This window comes from Schistosoma mansoni, chromosome 2, assembly GCF_000237925.1.
Source record: "Schistosoma mansoni strain Puerto Rico chromosome 2, complete genome".
Lineage (NCBI taxonomy): Eukaryota > Metazoa > Platyhelminthes > Trematoda > Strigeidida > Schistosomatidae > Schistosoma > Schistosoma mansoni.
In genome coordinates this window covers 18,860,346-18,882,256 of record NC_031496.1, presented here as the reverse complement: position 1 = coordinate 18,882,256, position 21,911 = coordinate 18,860,346, and the positions used below count along the sequence as shown (strand labels likewise).

At 29.7% G+C, this 21,911-nt stretch overlaps 1 protein-coding gene across 1 annotated transcript in view; it reads right to left on the bottom strand.

The window, feature by feature from the left end:
• Positions 1 to 1,145: 1,145 nt before the first annotated feature.
• Positions 1,146 to 21,911, bottom strand: part of Smp_124370 (putative cell adhesion molecule) — a gene marked incomplete at both ends in the record, with an annotated part of 30,288 nt that continues 9,522 nt past the window's right edge. Inside the window, 7 exons of the mRNA XM_018795971.1 lie at positions 1,146 to 1,434; positions 6,881 to 7,367; positions 8,987 to 9,199; positions 10,206 to 10,788; positions 11,738 to 11,853; positions 12,857 to 12,983; positions 16,433 to 16,677. Of these exons, the coding sequence (XP_018650230.1) occupies positions 1,146 to 1,434; positions 6,881 to 7,367; positions 8,987 to 9,199; positions 10,206 to 10,788; positions 11,738 to 11,853; positions 12,857 to 12,983; positions 16,433 to 16,677 (2,060 nt within the window). The remainder of the gene's footprint in view (positions 1,435 to 6,880; positions 7,368 to 8,986; positions 9,200 to 10,205; positions 10,789 to 11,737; positions 11,854 to 12,856; positions 12,984 to 16,432; positions 16,678 to 21,911) is intronic.

The window sequence follows — 21,911 nt, the reverse complement described above, 5'->3', positions numbered from 1 at the left end:
GATGGGACGAAACGGCCGTCTAGTGCTTCTAGGTTTTCCATGGTGGTCTAGCTTCAATTGACTCATGATTTCAACAATATGAAATTAGACAATATTAACTCTCGTTTCTTTTTAATTTATCTATCTCATCACTTCGATTGAATAGTTGTCTATGGTTTAGATTTTACTAGTTTAATCAAGGTTTTTTGATTTTATCACACTATGGTAAATTGAGTTATTCAATGCATACTGATAGTTTAACTTCACATATATATTCATTCATATAGTTATTTTATATTCAATTTAAAATAAATGTTTAAATAATACATTTGTTGCTGACTAGTTTAAAGTGAATATTCCATAAAAAATCCACCAGCTTATCTAACTTATTAAAAAATAATTCCTACAGATTTACACTCCATAAATCACTGCTTTTTCAATATGACGTAATTAGGTTGTATGGTATTCCTTTTTATTATTGTTCATAAAACACGTTTAGTACAAAATATTTATCTATACATTAATCAACCGGCCGGTTTCTACCATTCTCCGTATAGTGGTAGCTTATCGATTCACTTTTTTCAGTAAATAGGAAGAACGAATTTGTCTGGCAATTCAAGAAAAACCTGATTGAAATTTTTTGTGAAATAGATTTTCTTCTCTAAATTTGTAACGACATTTTTATCTGTATGCAGAACTGGTGGATGAGTTTGAACGAAACATTAATGAAGTAAATTTCCTCCAGATGACTAACGTTATACTGTAAATACTACAGCATAAAACTATCTTGATTTACACAGGAGATGAATGAAGTTGAACTTATATCTATGCTGTTCACGTTCAGTCATAAGTTTTATGTACATGTGTCGAGCACAAATATCTCAAACTGCTTCGGTTTTAGGTACTGACGTTGTGATGCTAAAAAATAACATGCATATTCGAATACTTGGACTTTTTCTATTACAAATGTAGTAATTAATATTTTTTTACAATTCTAAATACCGTCCCATAATCAACAAAGATGTGTTCCGATGAGAAATATACAAACAAAAATTATACTGGAAGAAGATATTGGCAAAAAAAATAATAAATAAATAAATCTGGTCATCTTTTTTGAGCATTGAAAATATATGTTTGGTCTTCACCTCGTCCTTCAAGATATCTGTTTACTTTTTAACTACAAATATTGTTTCTGGATTTGATCCTGCTGGTGGTGAATACCTCATTAAATTAGAGTTACATTGATGTTGTTGTTCTGTACATTGAATTGTTTGAACTTGTTCAGTACAATAGCACTTGTTTGGGGTGTAAGATATTGTTGATGACACATAATTTGGACATGGTGAGTACAGTGTTAGGCTAGATGGTTGTAAACAATTACATGGTACGATGCTTTTCGGTTCATTCAATGTATATTTTATCATTGTTTGATGTAGGGAGTCCAAATATTCAGATCTAAAATAAATTCGTAGTGTTAAAGGTTATAGTTAATTTAAATTATAGTTTACTTGATGCTTTAAAAAATCATTTGTAAAGTATTCGTTCGATTTTATGTTGAAAAAAGTATTTGATGTACATTTTATTTAAGCGCATTTTGAAGGTGCGGCTCAATTTCTTTTTTGGTTTATTTTATGAAGTGCATACAATATTGATAGACGTATCTCTAGGTTTCTTACGAAACGATTACGCTTATAAAGACTAACAAAAACAACAGGATAACACCAAAATCTTACCAAATGATCTTTTATAAACGATACGCGGATACCAAATTCCTCACATATCATGAAGAGACTGATATTCAGGTAACTATAAGGTCTTTTAACGATGATTACCCATCATAAACCTTTCATTTAAGGAGGACATTGATGCCGATGTACTTAAAACGCCTTGGAAGATGTTACGTCGAGAGATATTTAATGCGACAATTTCTGTACATAATTAGTGTTGCTAAGTCTGAATACCAGAATATGCATGAAACAATTTATTCACTCAAACACATCATCTAACAAGACATCATAGAACAACGCAGATAAATTGTGTCCAGTATTTTGTAAAACTTTATCATTTAAAGACTTAACAACAACCAAAAGCGACCTTTGAAAATACTAGCGACTTATTAAGTTCAAAATAGGCCCTCAAGACATACAGATGAATGGACTTTGACCAAAAACTAAATAGGTCCTATCGAAATATAAGATATATATGATTCAGTTAGATAAAATTTACCTCAAAACCTCAGGAGTCATCACTGCATAATGTTTGTCTGAAACAAAGAGAAAACAGCTGATTATAATAAGCTACAAGCGAATAATGGTAAAAATCGTCTTTGTGAACAAAACCAAAAAATTACATTCAAAAAATATTGTTATTTAGGATTTCTTGATATACACAAATCTGTAAATAAATTCAGCAAATGGATTATGTTTTCAAAGTACTTATTATTAAAATCTTCGAAACGTTTTAGGATTTTGTGACGGATTTGGAGCTATTATACAAAACACTACAGTTTTCAACACCCATTAGAATGTGTCTGGTTATCTTAATTGTTTAAGAAAGTTGTTTCGAAGCATTGTATTTAGTGATTTGGCAGACAAATATTGAATATTAGTCAAAAAGTATCTCAATTCGTTAGTGTATTTTTTTCACTTAATTTTAAATCGATTTAGAATATATTTGAGATGGTAAAAAGGGTAATTCGAAGAGGATAAGTATATTCAATGAAGACTGAGAACTTTCTGTCAACAATACTTCATATGATTTCTTCAAATGATGAAAGCCATTTTCATTTTGAATTTATGACCACAAATAGCTCAACTAAATAAAAAATAATATAAAATGTAAGAAAACATTTAGAAGAAGAAATCAACTGGACCTGTGACACTATCTCTGAAATATCTAAACTTATTGAACATTCAGTGAAACAATAACCTTATTGTGAATGACAGCGTTCATAAAATTTCATAGTTTCCATCAACATCTTTTGTATTTTCCTCTGCTGAATTTGGTATCTTGCAAGACAAAATGCAGTGTCATTCCTAATTACTTAAATCGTTTAATTATTATACGGCATTATCAATTCGATACATACAAATGATGGTTATACCGAATGTATACAGCAGTGTTCAATTTCTTGATTAAAAAGTTACAAATGGATAAAACAATTCCTCGACTACATTAACTTTATTTATCATAGCCTATCTTTAGACCATCACCATATACTACTCACCATATACTACTCATGTGGATATCAGTAACCCACACCACAATATTATTAACTACGAAAATAATCTTTTTTAAGACAAAATATTAACTCAACCTGTTTATATTTAGGATTAATAATTTTTATCAAAATTAATATCATACCTGTTAAATCATCATCCATCTGTTTTGTTATATCTTCAGTATTCTGCATGTTTTTTGCATTTTTATTTTGTTTATCAATTACCTGATAATTTTTTGATGTATCTAAAGAATAATAAGCTGAATTTTCATAATTAGATAAAATTAAATAAACTTGATCACAATTTGTATCTTTTGTTTGTTTTAAACATTGAATTGATTGATTTGAATTTAAATCTATAGTATTCAATAAATTTTGTTTAATATAATTTGGAGGCAAATAATGATTTGAATATTTATCAGAACAATTATGAATAATATGGGGGGTATCTAATTGATCATGATCATTAGATATTAATTTTTGTTTAAATTCATTATTAATAAAATTAGATTCATATAAATTAAATGAATCATTATTTAAATAAGTTTGATTTGTTTCATATTGATTATTTAGAATATTCATATTAGGTAATGTGACTATGATTTGTTTTTGATGATTTACTTTTATTGATTTATTGATTTTCTTTTCTTTTCTTTGCTTTAATCCTTTTTTAATTTTTTTAAATAATTTTTTAAATAATATAAATAATAAAATTAATATAATTATTATTGTACTAAAACTAATACAATAAATATACCAATATGATTTTATTTGTTTATTTGTTATGTAATAACTACTTAAATAAGTAGTATTTTTGAAAATTTTCATTTTATTATTATTTAAAGTAAGATTTTGTTGATAATTTTTTAATGATTCATAATATACTTGTTGAATTGCTTTATAAATAAGATAACGTTCATAATAAAGTGTTTGATTTAATGCATTTAAGATGGATGCTATAATGAAAGAAATAATGTTTTTTTTAAATAAAATAAATCAAATATTTGTTACGTAATGAAACAGTATAAGATGAGAAAGATTAGTCATAAGATTGTCTCAATGGGTATATTCCGTTTTTTTTTCCATTTTTATCTCTATGAGTGGACTAATCCTGAAGGCCAAAGGAAAACAGGAAGGCCAAAAAACAGATTGCGCTGAGAAATAGAGACAGACATGAGAAGAATGAACAAAAATTGGATAGAACTAGAAAGGAAGGCCCAGGACAGAGTGGGTTGGAGAATGCTAGTTTCCGACCTACACTTCATTGAGAGTAACAAGTGTAAGTAAGTAAGTAAGAAAACTAATACAATCATATTGAAAGCTTAAATATGATTAAATATGAATACTAAGTTTCATTTATTATCATTCTGTCTGAAGATAGTACTAAAACAGAATTGATTATTCAAATTGTAACTTATTATGAAATAAGACTAATCGAACTTTTAATTGGTCTCAGAACTTAGAATCTTTTTCTTCGATTCTTGAACAGTTATTGAACAAACAATATATAAAAATAATGCTCTCGATCAGCATGTTTAAAAATTTACTGTGGTAAGAAGAAAAAGATTACCGGAACTATGTGATCATTATTATTATTAGCTTTATTCGATATTACATTTTTGGTACAATATAGAATTCTCAACACAAAATATTTCAACAAATTTTCGTTTCTTACTTCCTCGAAGATTCTGACGACAAATATTGAGTGGTCGCTAGTTAGAAGTTATCAGTCCAGTCAATCGACATCTAAATAATGTACATTCCTTTCGCTGAATATTGCCAGCAATTACGATATCTCTGATTAGTCCTTTTGTAACCTTTACAGAGAAAGGTTGTACACTTTTCAGAAACGCACCTGAATAGGTTGTGCGATTAATAGCCATAATAATTTATTAAAACAAAGAAAACTTGATAACTCGTCCAAATATTTAGATGACAGGAACAGGTAGCCCAGATGTTTAAGCAGGCCGCAATACGTTTCAAACAATCTGATAACACATATACTTGTTAAGAACATTTATTTATAAAAATAAAAGTTCAACTAAACTAGAAATGAAGGATAATAGAAGTCAAGTATAATAAAGGAAATAATGTGAAAACAAATTGAAACCTCATCACTCTGGATAATAAGCTAGTATTACCAGGGTAGGTTTAAGGAAAGAACAAGCTGTTTTTGAATACACCAAAGGGGTTAGAATTTTCGTATGGCTAAGACTTCAACAAACCTTAGTATACACCCTTTTACACTTTCGTACAGCATCACAAAAGCCGAGTTAGGATCAATCTTATGGCCTGTTTCGATTATATGTTTGGTAATAGAGGATAATGGATGTACATCCTCTACTCTTATTAGGTCATTCAAATTTTTATATAAAAATGTTCTTAACAAGCATATATGTGACTAGATTGTTCGAAATGTATTGCGGTATTATATATCACATAGTTCTGATAATCTCCGTCTTCTTATTACACTATCGAAATTTATCAAAAGGACTAACTGCTTCAAGTCTGTGAAACATGTTTTTAAAGAAACATCTTTATTGATGTCAAAATAAAATAAAACTACTTAGAACTTAGGTTTTCATTCTTTCTGGAATAGATTCAGTGCAATAATTGATCTAAAATTTCTGAAGAAACCTAATTTGATTATTAATTAGATATAATAATTACATCAGAATAGTGAACACATCATTTATTTTTTCATTCAAATAAATTTCAAAATGTACCAGAATTGATCTTTCTAATCACCATAGATGGTTACATAAGAGTTTAAAAATGTTACCGTTTTAAAATGGTCATGAAAAATATGGGATAAAATCTGAAATAGTATCTCAACTTGACATTTTTTTGTTATTTAAGCATAAGCAAACTAATTTTCTCTAGTGATATTTATGCTTCATTTTATGTTTGCATAAATTTATAAAGAATTCTTAAGGACATAAATATAAGTTTTTGCGAATTAAATAACTGTTTGATGTGTTCACGGACAACGTATGGTTTCTAAACAACTTGCGTAACAGTACAGGCTTATTAGGCATGTGTTTCTTTCCCTTTAAATTCTCAATATTCCTTGATGATTCGTTTACGCAAACGCTGAAACGGATGATAGGGAATGAAGTAGTTAAGAACATCAACTACTTCTTCAATAGTTGAAGTTTCACCATCCATGGTGGCTTAGAGTGTGATGAAATCTTCGCACCCATCCAGATAAATACTGAACTAGATTTCTTTTGGTATAAGTGAGGTACCCAACCGTTAACGAAAGGCAAAGTGTATTGAGAAGCTGCCCTCTCTGTCTTACCTTATAGATATGAAATATAGACGTGAGATTTCATCAACACTTTTCTTTTAGTAATGGATTTCAATTTTTTTCAAACTCACTGTCTTCGCACTCATTTTCTTAAACCATATTCTCGTTGAATCGCCTTTCTCAGTATTATCGATACCACTATTATTTCAAACCTCTCGGTACAAATATTATTGGTTTAAGAACTTTAGCTAATCGACATTCGTTTAATCTTCTGCATTGATAACAAACAACTTACTGACATTAAAACTCATTTTTATCAATTTCATACTGAATATTGGTTAATTTTAGTGTAAAATGTGAAACTAAAAAAATAGGACTTACGTAGTAAAGGGTGTTTAATGATTAACTCGTTGGACGGTTCACTCACTGACATTAAACCGAAAGATTTTACACGAAACCTCAATTCATACACCAAGGAATTGTAATATAAATTAGTTAAAAATGAGTTTAATTCTTTGTATTCAAAAGCTGTTCTGAATGCATCACTGTCAACTGTTAGATCTTCATTTCTGTTGTTATTTTCTAGTAAAAACATTTCATTATTATGATTTAATTCAAAAGTTAATTTGGGATAACGTACTGGTGCTAAGGACTTCCACCGATATATATAATTCTTACTATCAGTACAATTACTAATTCCAAATAGATGTGTATTGGAACTCGTGCAGACAATGAATTCTACTTGAAAATATGAAATTCGCTCCGATAAATCATTGTAATTCTGTTGAACATTTAAATGAAGTGATGAAATTTGTGGATTTCTTTGGACTTTCCATGTTAGAACGCTATTATACTGTTCAGTTTGAGTTATTTGTAGTTTTAATGATTGTGGTGACGGAGGTTTAGATGAGTCTGCGTCTGAGATACGAAAAAATTTTACTAAAAATTTGAGTTTAAACAGTTGGTTAACATCAGAAAATGTTTCTATGTTGAGATTTATGCATATGTTCATTACAGTCATAAGACGCAAACGTTTTATGTGTTGCTTACTTAAGAATGTACAAGTCACGTAAGGACGAATTATACCTATAATTGATCACTAAACATAACTTATTTTATGTATATTATGGATAAAACATTTTTTAGCCAAACATTACTACTTGTAAAATAGTTTAAGGACTCTTTCATGACACACTACAAATATTTGACTGAATTACTTCAGGTTAGTCAGGTATTCTACAAAATGTCCTCCATAACAGAATAGTGATAGCTTTCGAATTCTTCTAAATGAGTACAATAATTGATTTTCTGCCAGTTCACAACACAATGTTAACCATGAATAAATAGCATTTTTAATTTACCATAATTTTACGTGGTTCAGCGGATAGGTCAGATCAAACTATTGGTGAATGCAAACAAGTGAGGTGTTTTTGGATTATTCGAGCATGTTAAGGTTTTATGTCATGGCTGTTGAACAAGGCATGCATTAGTAAGAATAGTTTTATCTTTTATTTAGGCTGAAACCACCACCCCTTCTGTGTTAATTTCTCCGTTGATAGCTTTGATTCTGTGTTGCAATAATATTTTTAGCAGTTCTGTCCACTTCACAGTCGGTCAGTCACAACGTAGAATCTGGTATGATTATACACCGGTTTACGCTTTCAAACACTGTTAGCACAACGAGGTGAAATCGTTAGGGTGAATCGCAGAGCAGTAGAGGTAGTGACGGTATTAGCGGTAATAGAAAAAAATAGTCGTCAAAAAATACGACTCAGAAAAATATAAATTAGTGACATAAAGAAATTCTGAAGAATTCGGAATCTTAGCTTCCAGGGTAGATAAAGGTGGGATGCATCTGAACCAGTCCAAACCACTTTCTGCCATATCATTCAAAGTCTTCAGCCATTAGTTACGATAATCACGCTCATGTCAACCAGATAGTCTACAGCTGTTAACATAACTCACTTCATTTTTCAGTGACTACAAGGATTGTTATTGTGTTTTATTTCGGAAACCTTTATCCTTCTTACAGTTTACTTTTACACCAAACAAAATAATCTGTCGAGGTAAGGGGTTGGCATTCATAAGTAACACATGTCCTAACCACCTCATCAATCTATTTACCAACTTCAGCGTTAAATCATGATTTTTCTTTGGAGTATTCACTTAATAATAATTCACTTATTTCAGTATATTTTATTATTAACCGCATTAAGGTCAATAAGTTGGAAGATATTAGTAGTTTCTCTTCTTTTGCTGTAATTACTTTATAGTACAACTGTGGTAGTTTAGTGTGAATGAATTTGGAGAAAAAGAAAGTTTAGCATTGAGTGAATTTACTATTACAAATACACTTATAAATATTGATTATTCAAAAGTAATGAATACTGTGTCAAAAAAGATCAAATGAATTGCCAAGTATATCAACCATTACTACGGCATCATAAACTTCATTGTAAAAACAAAAATTTATAAGAAGATTATAACAAAAATTGACTTTTAGAAACATTTGAAATGAAGATCATGTATTTTATTACCGTGTTCAAACTCCAAATATTGGGTATTGTTATTTGTTAAAATTAACCCAGCATTTTGCTTCAAAGGTAACCCAGTTCTAATCAATACTGTAGAACTAGTCGAGTGATTATGGTTCGATGGTGTACACCAATGATTTATTCGGAAAGCATACAGTTCGTTTGGAATAAGTCCATTTAACCGTATTCGACTGGTGTATTCTGGTTGTACAATAGCTAAAAGTGAGAAAACGGAACAAAATAGAACAAAGTATTAACATTTTTAAACATTTACGATTAGAAATTATGGGTTACAGTATTAAAGCAAGCTTTAGGTTAGATTCGAATGATTCGAACCTTGTTGCTATTCAGTTTTTTAGCTCAACTCTCATAGACAAACAAATTAAAGTCTATATTTTGTACAATATACTGACGTTGAGTGCAAAAACGGAATAAATCAATGTTTCTATTTTGTGTAGAACAGTTTAAAGTATCAAAGCAGATTGAAAAGCAAGAACAATCGCTATGTTACTTTTCGGGAATTTTCTAAATCTTTTAATTGAATTCCTCTATTATATAATGAAGTCTTTAATTTTGAAAACGAAAATTTGACAGATTCAATAATTTAAAGTATTGGAATTTGTATGAAATCTAAACCATCATAGGGTGATTGAATATAAATTGTATCATTTCCATTAACTTCAGTACATAAAATTGGTCATTTGATAGATGAATTTTACGTGCCACGTTACTTTTCCTATAAATGAATGTATTTTCTGTAACAGAAAGATACTCACAAGTAAACTAATCATCTCTATATGTAGAAAAATTATTATTACATGGGTTAAGACTAACCTGTACGTTTTACACAATGAACAAACTACTAAATAGTATTTTGTCATTAGAGAAGGTATTTAACACCCGTTTCTTGTCAGTATAATGTATCAGATTATTATTGGCTGTCTGATCATCAAATAAATCGAAACATAGATTGAGGTTTGTTTCTCTTATAGTTATTCATGTACCATAATGTCACTTAACAGACACAATGAACTAAGTTTATGTATGTGCTTCAACGATGGTAAATATGTACAAGTTTCAGAGTAGAACATAAAAAAATACGTAACATACTATATTTAACCAAAGATTCATACATAATTAGTAATAAATAAATGCTAACATTTTAATTATTTAATTCGTTTCGTTCTTAGAGGGAATTACACAGATAGCATAGAATACCTACTTGTGATCCATTCATCACCTGACCGAACCGGTGAATGATACGTTACGTAATAACATTGTTTGCCGATGGTGTCAAAAGTAGTATCCGAATGCAACATACCAGGTAGTTTCATTTTATTCCAAGATAATATTGCAGAGTATATTAAAGGTTTGACATGTAACATAATATTATTAAAAATTCGATCATATAGCTGTATTACTAGATCTTGTTTTATTTCGACTGATGTTATAGTACGACCAATAGAATTTTTAGCAATACAAAAATACTGTCCAGTTACTTTCGATGCATTCCAAGTGTAGATGAGAAGACTTCCATCTGGCATTTTGTTCACACCACCAGGTAAATTAACATCTAAGATTAATTTTTTATTAATTGTTCTGTGTTTTTGAAAGGGATAATGGATACTATGATCAGTAGTATTGAATATTCCATTTTCAACTTGTTCAGTAATATCTTCTCTATCACAATCATCATGTTCTTGGTCTACCACAATATTCTCCGTTGCTATGTTTTGTGTTTCTCTGTTTAGACTTGTGAGCATAACAGATTTTGATGAATTACTTCCAAGTTGATTTAATTTACTCTGAAATCACAAGAAATACAAGAGCATTAAAGAAGAATATACTGTAAATTAGAATACATAAGAAATTACATATATAAGAAATCAAGTTTATTTTCTTCGTTTAGAATAGTTTACGAATATATTCAATAATAAATTTCTCATCAAGGGTAAAACGAATATGAACAAACAATAAAACGTTAACAATCCATCTTGTATCAGGAAGATACACCAACATGTTTTTCCACAAATACTTTCAGTTATTAGATTGTATTTGCATAAATTATTCCTTTTAACTATGGTTAGCTTTGAGTATCTTGAACAGATATTGAGTATTTATAAATAGTTGTCTATGCAAGATACTCAATACCCGTTAGCCGGATAGCATCAGCAACAGCATACTGTGGGAGAAATCAAACCAGCTTCCATCTGAAGAGAAAATTAAGGAAAGACATTGTAAGTGGATCGGACATGCACTATGAAATCACCCAACTGCATCGCGAGGCAAGCCCTAACTCGAAATCCTGAAAGGAAACGGAAAAGAGATAGAAGAACACACTACGTCGGGAAATGGAAGCAGATATGAAAAGGATGAATGACAACTGGAAAGAACTGTAAAGGATTGCCCAGTACAGAGTTGGATGAAGAATGCTGACGCTCCCCCACGAGGGTAACAGAAGCAAGTAAGTAAGTATGGTTAGCTTTATTATTTATCGGTTACTGCTATTTTCATAGGACAATACTGATTATTTTTCCTCTTTTTGTAGAACAGACGTTTTGACACAGACTTGAATTGAATTAACATTATACCAATTTGTATTTATTCATTAATTGTGTTTTTCATAATCATGACAAATAATACCGACAAATTAATGCGATACTCATATGATAGAAAAATAATATTTCATGGGTTAAATGTTCAAAATCCCATATTTTCTGGATTTCTCAAAACATTAAAACGTAATTAACGTACATAAAACCATTGAATTATTGGTTTGGGTTGTCCATAGGCTTCACATGGTAGTATTAACGGAACGTTACTATTTACGAATTCAACTGATTTTGGCTTCCTTATAAACCGAGGTAGTTCTGTATAACAATAAAAATTCAAAATTTAGAAAGTTCAATGTAAATAATTGTAATTAAATTGGATTTAACTTCTCTCACGAGTAACGGATAACTTCTACGTGTATATACTAAATCTGATCCTGAGTCAGTACGAGTATAAAATACTTATAATATCAGTCCGTCTTTGTTATTTACTTAAGCAAGACATGCTTATTTACTTGTCTTAGCTTTTCAATGTTGGCTATTGAAGGTCTGTCACTGTAAAGCCGCAAAAGCTGTTGACGAGACTCTTTTTGCTAGAAGTTGTCACAGAAGCTAGTATTTTATAAGAACATTACTTATAATTTGAAGAAGTAGTTTTTTCAATTGTTGGTCACCAAATGTACAGATAGCAATAGACAGTCGTTTAATAAACAGATTTTCCGTGAACCCTTTTTGTAATCGATAATCTCGATTTTTGATTGTTCCCTGAGGACGTTCGGAATAGCATTGGAGTAATAACCAAGTTTATTCACTAAGAATTTTGGAAATATAGATTGTTTTTCATGAAAATTTAAATTCTAATTAATTGAATAATAAAATTTTGACACTAATTTATTTTCATATCACAGAATACACTTTTTCGAGCTGTAGAAAAGCATAGACGTTTGTGAGGATTGTCAATAAAGACTATCCAATTGAACATACTTTAGATATATTTGCTTCTAGGCATATATATGTATATAATTTATGTACTGCAGATAAATGGTGTAATGAAAAGTTATCGTTTATTAAATACTCACATTCTCTATCAGATTACTGGAGAAATAGATATTTCCTCAATTCTAAGGTTAAAAAGTAGAAGCCCGACGTCAATAATTCATTTCACAAGTGTTGACTTCTTATCAATTCAATATAATTCATTAAAATACACACTTAACACTTTTTAAAATGTTTTTGAACTTCATAAATTAAATCAATTTTTTATTTATTATTTGACTTAACAATAATTAAGATAAATGTCTGTTCAATAAATTATACTTACCGTTTACAATTACTTGTAGTTTTGGAGACCATGAACTCCATCCAATTGTATTACGAGCTCGACATTGATAAATTCCACCATCACTTTCTTTTACAATATCCCATTCATACCAATAAATAGTGAAAGACTGAAAGAAGTATAAAGTATGAAAAATATCAGATTGAAAAAAAATCCTTAATTTTATGAAAAATTGTGTTTACTTTTTAAATTCTCTAAAAGTTTTGTTTATTTGGTTGAGTTGTTTTCTGACATTATTTTGATTTAAATATGATATTTTGTTGCTAACTAAAGTCATTAATATAAACTGTTGATGGGCTCATTTCAAATCACAGTGAAATAAGTATCCAATACTATTTTTTTGTATTTCAAACATTCATGAATTGATATAAGAACGAGATGAAAGTGCTCTCGAAATTCAGTGTATATTTATTCAGTTTTATTTTATCTCAATTGGATGAATTATATAAGCTTATTTCAATTCGCAGCTGAACTGAAATTTGTAAGTATCGACTTGAATTAAACTTATTTGTATTGTATATAATTGAAATCATGAATCGATTGAAGCTAGACTAACATGAAAACCTGGAAGCACTGGACGGCCGTTTCGTCTTATTGTGGGACTCCTCAGCAGTGAAAAGCAGTAACCAGTTGAGTTCAACCAGGTCTGTTGGGACATATCAACTCACTGAAGACATTGGTGAATGGTTGCTCAATTTTGTGGGTTGGTTGAGGTTAGACATTAACACCGTTGGATACCGGCCGGCTCAGCGGTCTATCGATTAGGTGCTCGCACGCGAGACTGATAGGTCCTGAGTTCGAATCTCGTGGGGCAGGAACGTGAGTGCGCACTGCTGAGGAGTCCCACAGTAGGACGAAACGGCCGTCCAGTGATTCCAGGTTTTCCATGGTTGTCTAGCTTCAATTGACTCATGATCTCAACTATATAAAAAATTACTAAAATCTCCACAAAATCCCCTTCTGTCAATTGTATTATGTTAATTATTTTTAGTCAATATATTATTTTAGTTGATTAGTATTTTAAACTACTACTAATTAGCAGTAAATTAATTTTAATGAAATTTTCAATAAGCATAATTTTTGTCATTCATATATAATATTATATGATTTTTCTGTATTCAATTTATAAACTTTCACATGCATACTGATTTGATTAATTTGTACTATTGTTGACATTTCAATAAAACCGCTAAATAAAATGTAACAAAGTTATTCTACATATACCTTTTACATAAATAAACAAACTTCAATGATGAAATGATCACAACTCTACAGATCATTGTGGAACAATCAATTGAATGGAATTCATTACTTTACATCAACTTCATTGACTACGAGAAAGCATTTGATAGCGTTTACAGGACAACACTATGGAGGCTTCGTCGACACTACGGCGTACCTGAGAAGATAATCAATATCATACGGAATTCCTATGATGGATTAAAATGCTGAATAGTTCGTGGAAGAGGCTATGAGTTAGTTTAGGTTTGACATTATTGATAGATGCTTGTTGTAAAAAAAGTATGCATAATCAAGTTTTTATTATTTAACAATGTAACTCATTGAAATGTGACATTTGATCTAAATCAATTACTCTAAAAAATCAAAAGTGTAATGCTCAACTAAGAGTTAATTAGAAATTATGAATTATTCATTATTGAATCTCTTTTCTATTCATTGAAAATCAATATTGTTACTTTCATTCCTGATTGTCAGATTCATTTTAATGTTTTAGTAGGTTCTTTACAAATCATGATGGTAACTTTATATATATAGGTTAATAACAATTTCCAATAATACGTGTCATAAATATGATAAATAACTAAATATAAGCGTTGATGCATGATTGATATCAATGAACTGTGAGAAAGAATATTTTCGTTTTTTAAAAGAGCTATGGAATTATGTGATGTAATATAGGACAATAAGATACTTTATATTTATGTAACAAAACGTGCTCAATTTTCAGTGAACATGAATGAATATATGTTTATTAATGTTGTATTATGTATTCCTTTCCAATTAATTGGACAATATAACTGTTTAGACTAAAATGATAACTATGATACGCTAACAACATATATCATAATATTACTTTTTTTGCCAGGGTGATTTAATCTTAGAGCTTTTTTAACATGTAATAAGCGAATATCGTTATCTCAAAATTATTCAGCTGAATAAACAATGAACATAGTGTAGTGGCAGTGAAATTTAACTAAGCCCTAGCCAAATCATCCGGGAGTTGGGTCACTGAACATCGAATACATCATCGATCCCTGTTAAAGTCAAGGACAACAAAACGCGCATCAGGTAAACATACGCCATGGACTGGCTCATGCGATGGTGGTCTCAATAAAATCTCTGTACTCATTCTTACTAATATATTTACGTAATCTTTGTGTTATACAGTCTTCAAAGCAGACATAGTACTTTAATACGTCGAATGGGGTAATCCACGTTAGATGCTGATCATGAGGTGTGACTTCGAAGTTGATGGTCTACAATACTTCAGTGAAGTAGAAAATGAAGTTTGATCAGCAACATCTGAAAGTTTATGTTAAAATGGTGACTGAGTAAGGAATTTTCGTCAACCTTCGAAATCACGAATATTTCATTGGTGTTCTCATCATCCTTTGAACTGGGATTGTCATTGGAAAAATTAAATATTCATGTAAGTCTGTAGTAATAAATAAATTTTGTTACGGTATAGAGTTCTCCCTATCAATTATACGATATTTCAGTAAATTTCCCCTCAAAGTACATTTGGATCGTAATCATCGAAAAATTATATTCTATAATTTCTTACTCAATATTCAACATTATGAAATCATTTTTAATGGTGTTAGTTTACTATCAGTTTAGGTGGTACAACTCTTATTTTACCTATAAAATATGTTTAACCTATGAACTTCGCCAATCCTTCATTTTTTAAAAGAATATACAGAGAAACGAATTGGTCAACACGAACAGCATTTCAGTCTGAGACTTCCAGAATTCAGTATAGACATAGATCATCATTCTTTCATAATATCTCGTGAGTAAATACAGTTTAGTTTCATCATTATTCCTTCAAACAAATATAAAAAAGTTTATTGCAATCGCTGCACAACTGGAAAATGGCGGTCTTAAATACGTTTAGGTAGGCCACCATATGAGTTTAAGTTATGCTAAACAAAGCAAAACAAATATTATTCATTCAAAATACTGAATGGTTGGTGTTCTTTAAGACAGTAACGAAGGTTTCAACATAAACTGTATTAATTTTGTCATATCACATTATTTGTCTGCTGTTTAGAGAATCTTAGCAAATCAATTACAGGATTTCTTAACGTGTAACTCACCTTGTACTTAATGTGATTTTAAAGTTTGCGAATAACTTCATTTCACATCTTTACACGTAGCTATCGCCTAAATTTACATTTGGTAAATTATCAACCATAAAATGTTACAGAGAAGTTTGATTTTTTAAATATTAAATAAATAATAAGATTAGTGAGATTAAGGAATTCACTTTTTTCACTAATGCATTTGTCATAAAATCTCACTATGTGTACTTACCGAACTAGTATTTTCATCTCTTAAAAGTTGTTCAACTGGTAAAATTGTACCCATAGTTTTAGAATTTTGTTGAAAAGAATTAATTATTATGTTAGAATGTGATTTTATTGATGAATTTATTAATTTACGCCATTCAATCAAATCGATAGAAGGTGTTGCATCAACAATACATGGAATACGTCCTGGACCATTTCTACCCAAATATATTGGATTTATAGAATTGTTAAGTTGAATATTTGGAATGTCTACATTTTGAAATGAAATGTTATTTGTTAAAATAATAATATTGAAATTATAATTTAAAAAAATTTTGGAAGTACATTTGTCAAATAGAATGCACAACAAGATTTACATTCTGGTAATAGTTAAAATGTAGATACAAACAATTTGATCAATGAAACTGATCATGTATTAACTTGTACTAAGACAAAGCCAGTAGTTCAGTAATTTCTTCTTCGTAAATCAATCTTACGGTTTATCATTATTGATTTTTTTTGACTTAAACACTGTAATTTACGCAAGCACGATTCTCATATTTCAGTAGTACATATTAGATTGTAATTTTTATATAAATCATCTTCAGTCAGTTTAAACTGTTTCGCATTCCAATTGATTAAACTAAATTTATCCCAAAAAATAAATTGTCAATATCTTTTTTTCCAAGAAAATCGTAAGAATTACGAACTGGACTAAGTTAGAAGAACCTCAAACAATATCTTATTAGAATAGAGAGGAACGATAATGACTAAAATGACTAAACTATATATTGATCAGAATGTCTTATTTGTTTTATCATTTACTCCAGTTATATACCATGAATATGAACTTCGACTTTTGAATGCTGAAATAGTAGGTTACATGTAATTTTCTATTTTTTAAACTTACTTTCATAATTATTATTACAAGTTTGCTTTAGCTTTCTGCTATTAATTCAGTAGATTCAGCTTAAAAAGGAGTTAACATGAATAAGCAAAGTTTAATATATATTTATGACGACACTTTAAATACTTTAACAGCAGTAATGTTGATAAATGGATTAAATTCAAGTGTTTTAATGAGGACAGTAACTTTAATGATTCGAAAAGTACAATATTAATTTTTCATTATGGTTTAATGAAGCAGTTTTTATTGTTTGAGATCATGAGTGGGATGCCTTCGTCATATTGATTGATTTATTTCTCATTAAATTTGTGAAACTATTCTGGATCAAATGCTTAAAGATTTCAACAAATTACACAAAAAATTTAGTTTAAGGTTGTATTTTTATGAAGATAAGTGGCTTGTTCAAGATATTGAAAGGCGAAATTCAGTAAATTTCTTAACAGTTTATCTTTTTATGAATAAAATGAAGTACTACATTGAATATCTCAAACAAACGACACTGAAAACAAATTATAACAAACTGAAGTAAACATCAAATTACTTTCTGTTGGTGAAACACGACAATGTATATCATGATTGGATGAGAACCAACTCACTGTTTATTGAAATGGTTTCAATGTCAATAAATATACGACATATGCCAAATAGTTAAATTGTTCACAATTTGAAATGCTAATGGTTTTAACTAAATAATTCATTTGTTGTACGATGTTTTTATATGTTTGTCCAATACTCTAACATTAAAACATTACAATTTATAGAGATATTCTAATGGGATCTTAATATAAGTGTATCCTTGGCGAGAATGTTACTCACTAAATTCAATGAAAGATATCTCACTACATAATGAACTGAATGAATTTCGAAATATATATTGTTAGATATCACCTCAGTGGCCTAAGTACAGACCGTTTATTACTAAATTAAATCTCTTGAGTTCAGTTCACGACGGTTCTTTGGCTGTTTACAGCTAATAAATGCCGAAGTAAAGCAAAACAGCTGTTTTGTTCTTTCTGGTTTTTAATTTACCTGCATTTAGAATCAGTATGTTGGATGATCAAATGTAGGTAAAATATTTAATCAAGTAAGCAACAAATGATACCACTGTAGTGGTTTGTAAATATCTTATGAATGAAATACATCAGCATTCTGACATTGTTTAAAGTAATATTGTTTAGCGTTTGTGATTTAAATTTAAAATACAAAGTGATCAGATCGATTAAATGGGGCAATAGAAAAAGCATCTAAATTTCTTTTTCAAGGCATCACTATACACTAGTTAATATCAACTGTTAAGTATATACACCAATTAATTCATAATCAATACATGATGTAAAATATTTTATTGTGTCTACAATTGACTTCTTCATAAACTGATACAAAAATATATGTAAGATACCGAAAAATTGATTAATTCATTTATATATTTGAGATAATGAGTCAATTAAAGCTAGACCACCATGGAAAACCTGAGAAACCTGGTCTATAGGCTAAGTGCTCACGCGCGAGACTGATAGGTCCTGCGTTCGAATCTTGTGAGGCGTGATCGTGGATGCGCACTGCTGAGGAGTCCTACAATAAGGCGAAACGGCCGTCTAGTGCTTCCAGGTTTTCCATGGTGGTCTAGCTTCAATTGACTCATGATTTCAACTATATAAAATTACTAAAATCTCCACAAAACCCCCTTCTGATAATGATTGATTATTTATTATTAATTAAAATCAATACTAAGCTTCTTTTCAATGAAATCCTTTCTAACCTTTACGTGTTTATGATACAAGATTTCTCAAATAATTTCAATGATAAAAACCTCCATAGTCTTTGTTTTTAACAGAAGGCTTAGCTGAAGGGATTTATTCATTTTTATTATTATCTTCCAGAAACCAGTAATGTTTCTCGAAAATATCATTTATCTGTCTATTCATAGTTCCACTACTATACTATTTTGATAAAAAAATATGTAAGTTTATTATTACCGCTTTATCATGATCAATTTGTAAATATGATAGGGAGTAATTCATAAAATACAAACAGGAAACTAACTGTTTTGTGTAGTTATTTTTTTAAAAATAGTTTTGAAACAAATTCAAAAATGTCACAAGTTCTATCGAAGCACATCCAACATAGTCAAATGAAATTTTCAGCAGTTCACTAAGTTGATGTTGTTAGAAGTGAACTGCTTAATCTATTAATACTGGAAAAAAAACTACAATGTTATTTTCATAACGAGAAACTAATAAAATCACGAATGAACACTTTATCTAGGCTCGTAACTCTTTAGGAGTATGAAAAAAAAATTTATTATAGTTTTCTGCATATATATGTAACCAGGTGTAGTCATTCTTCTAGTTTACTTATCAATTCCTATCACTTTCTCAATCAAGACCTTTGAGTATACATCTTGTCTTGAAAACCAATTTATTAAACCTTATACGTGAATAATTCATAAGAGTAATATTCATTAAAATCTTTAAATTATTTATCTACACACATTTGTAAAAACACTTTATGACAATCTATTTCTAAGATTGTAATGTTATAGTTAGAAAATGAGATTGTTTAGACTCTAAAGAAGATGATTATTTCTTTAATTTATGATTTCTTCAGCAGTTAGACTGATATACTTTGAAATATTATTCCAGCCATCTAACTAATGACCTAACACATCGAAATCATTATATTACTCATTAGTGTTTATAATAGAAGTCATATTTTGTAGCTCATAATACAAAGCAATTTGTCTATACCAGTCAATGAATATATTTTACTAATTAAACTTAATTAAATAGATAATTAGAATCTATTCCTTCTATTCTATTTGTTATTTGCAATATGAATTACTATAATCTATCAGACAACTATGAAAGTCGAACTTTCCAGCATCTATATATGAGCTAATAAGCTACAAAACGTTGTTAATTCAACGTTATTTGGATATTTGATACACATTTTACTGATAAGTGAAACCATTTAATTCCAAACAAAAATTAAATTCAGTAGGTATGCTAAATTCGTTTTATAATTTTCATTTGGAAACATTAGAGATTGTAAGCAGTCGATAAAAACTTAGTGAGATATGATCGAATGATGTTATTCTACTGAAGTTGTTGTCCTCAATCTTTTTGTTTACTGATTTGGTTTTCATCATAAAATGTCTTTTACTAACTCTTCATGTATTTCTTTGTCATATGGTAAGACTATTTCAATTAGCTTTGACTAGCTATGAGAAGTGTCACATTATATATATGACCTTAACTCTGAGAAAACTAAGGAAAAATTATTTCAAAAGTTTAGATGTCAGATATTTTTCAATGAGCTAAGTAGTTATCTATAACTATTGTGTTACAATGCAAGTTTTCCATTAAGACAATATTTCCTTATATTTTACTATTTCATTTACTTCATTGTGCTGATGTGTTTGGATTATGGTTCTAGTAAATATCGCTTTTTATATATTGACTCCATTACAGTGTAACTGGTGATGTTTTTATGAATATTTTCTTCAGTAAAAAAATCTGTTTTATTATTTAATTTTTTGAAAGTATCAGTTTTTAAAGACAATGCAATTTAAATATATGGCCATAAAAGTATACCACAATGGTTATATTTTACTTATTTTGTGCGTCTATATTTGTATTTCCGAATTCAGATGAGTTTTCCTCCGGCAGACCAAACCGAATAAAGAGTAAGGTTCATTAAAAGTTTAATACTATTCTTTCTGATGATAGATTAATAAAGTTTAAACAACGTATTTATTTTGTAACCATACTAAACAAATCTCTAGATAAATATACATTTTATATAGTCGAAATCGTGAGCCAATTGAAGCTAGACCAACATGGAAAACCTGGAAGCATTGGACGGCGGTTTCGTCCTATTTTGGGACTCCTTAGCAGTGCGTGTCCACGATCCCGTCCTATCTATATAAAATTACTAAAATCTCCAAAAAACCCTCTTCAAATATACATTTGGCAGGATATTTCTAAAAATAATTACAATATTTTAGATATAAAAGTCAGAGGATATTTTACTGGTAATCTTAAACTTATTAGTCAGTTCTCCATATGACTAAACTATGTTACCATTAAAAAATAATTGTGACAGGTATTTCTTTTTACTTTAATTATAGATGCTATTATGTTTCATATCCTTTGAAATGATGACTTGATTAATATGATGATTCATAGTAGAAAGCATGAGTCAATTGAGGCTATACCACCATGGAAAACCTGGAAACACTGGACGGCTGCTTCGTCCTACTATGGGACTCCTCAGCAATGCGCATCCACGAACCCACTCTCGCGAGCGAGATTCGAACCCAGGACCTACCAGTCTCGAGCCGAAGCCCTTAACCGATAGACCACTGAGCTGGCATCCAACGGTGTTAATGTCTAACTTCAACTGATCCACGAAGTTGAGCAACCATTCACCAATTGTCTTCAGTGAGTTCCTATCTCACAACAGACGTGGTTTTGAACTCCACTGGTCACTGCTTCTCACTAGAGCTCCTGGATATACTTCCCGAAGTCACTAGTGAGCATATGATTATGGATGCCAGCTCAGTGGTTTATCGGTTAAGGGCTCCGGCTCGAGACCG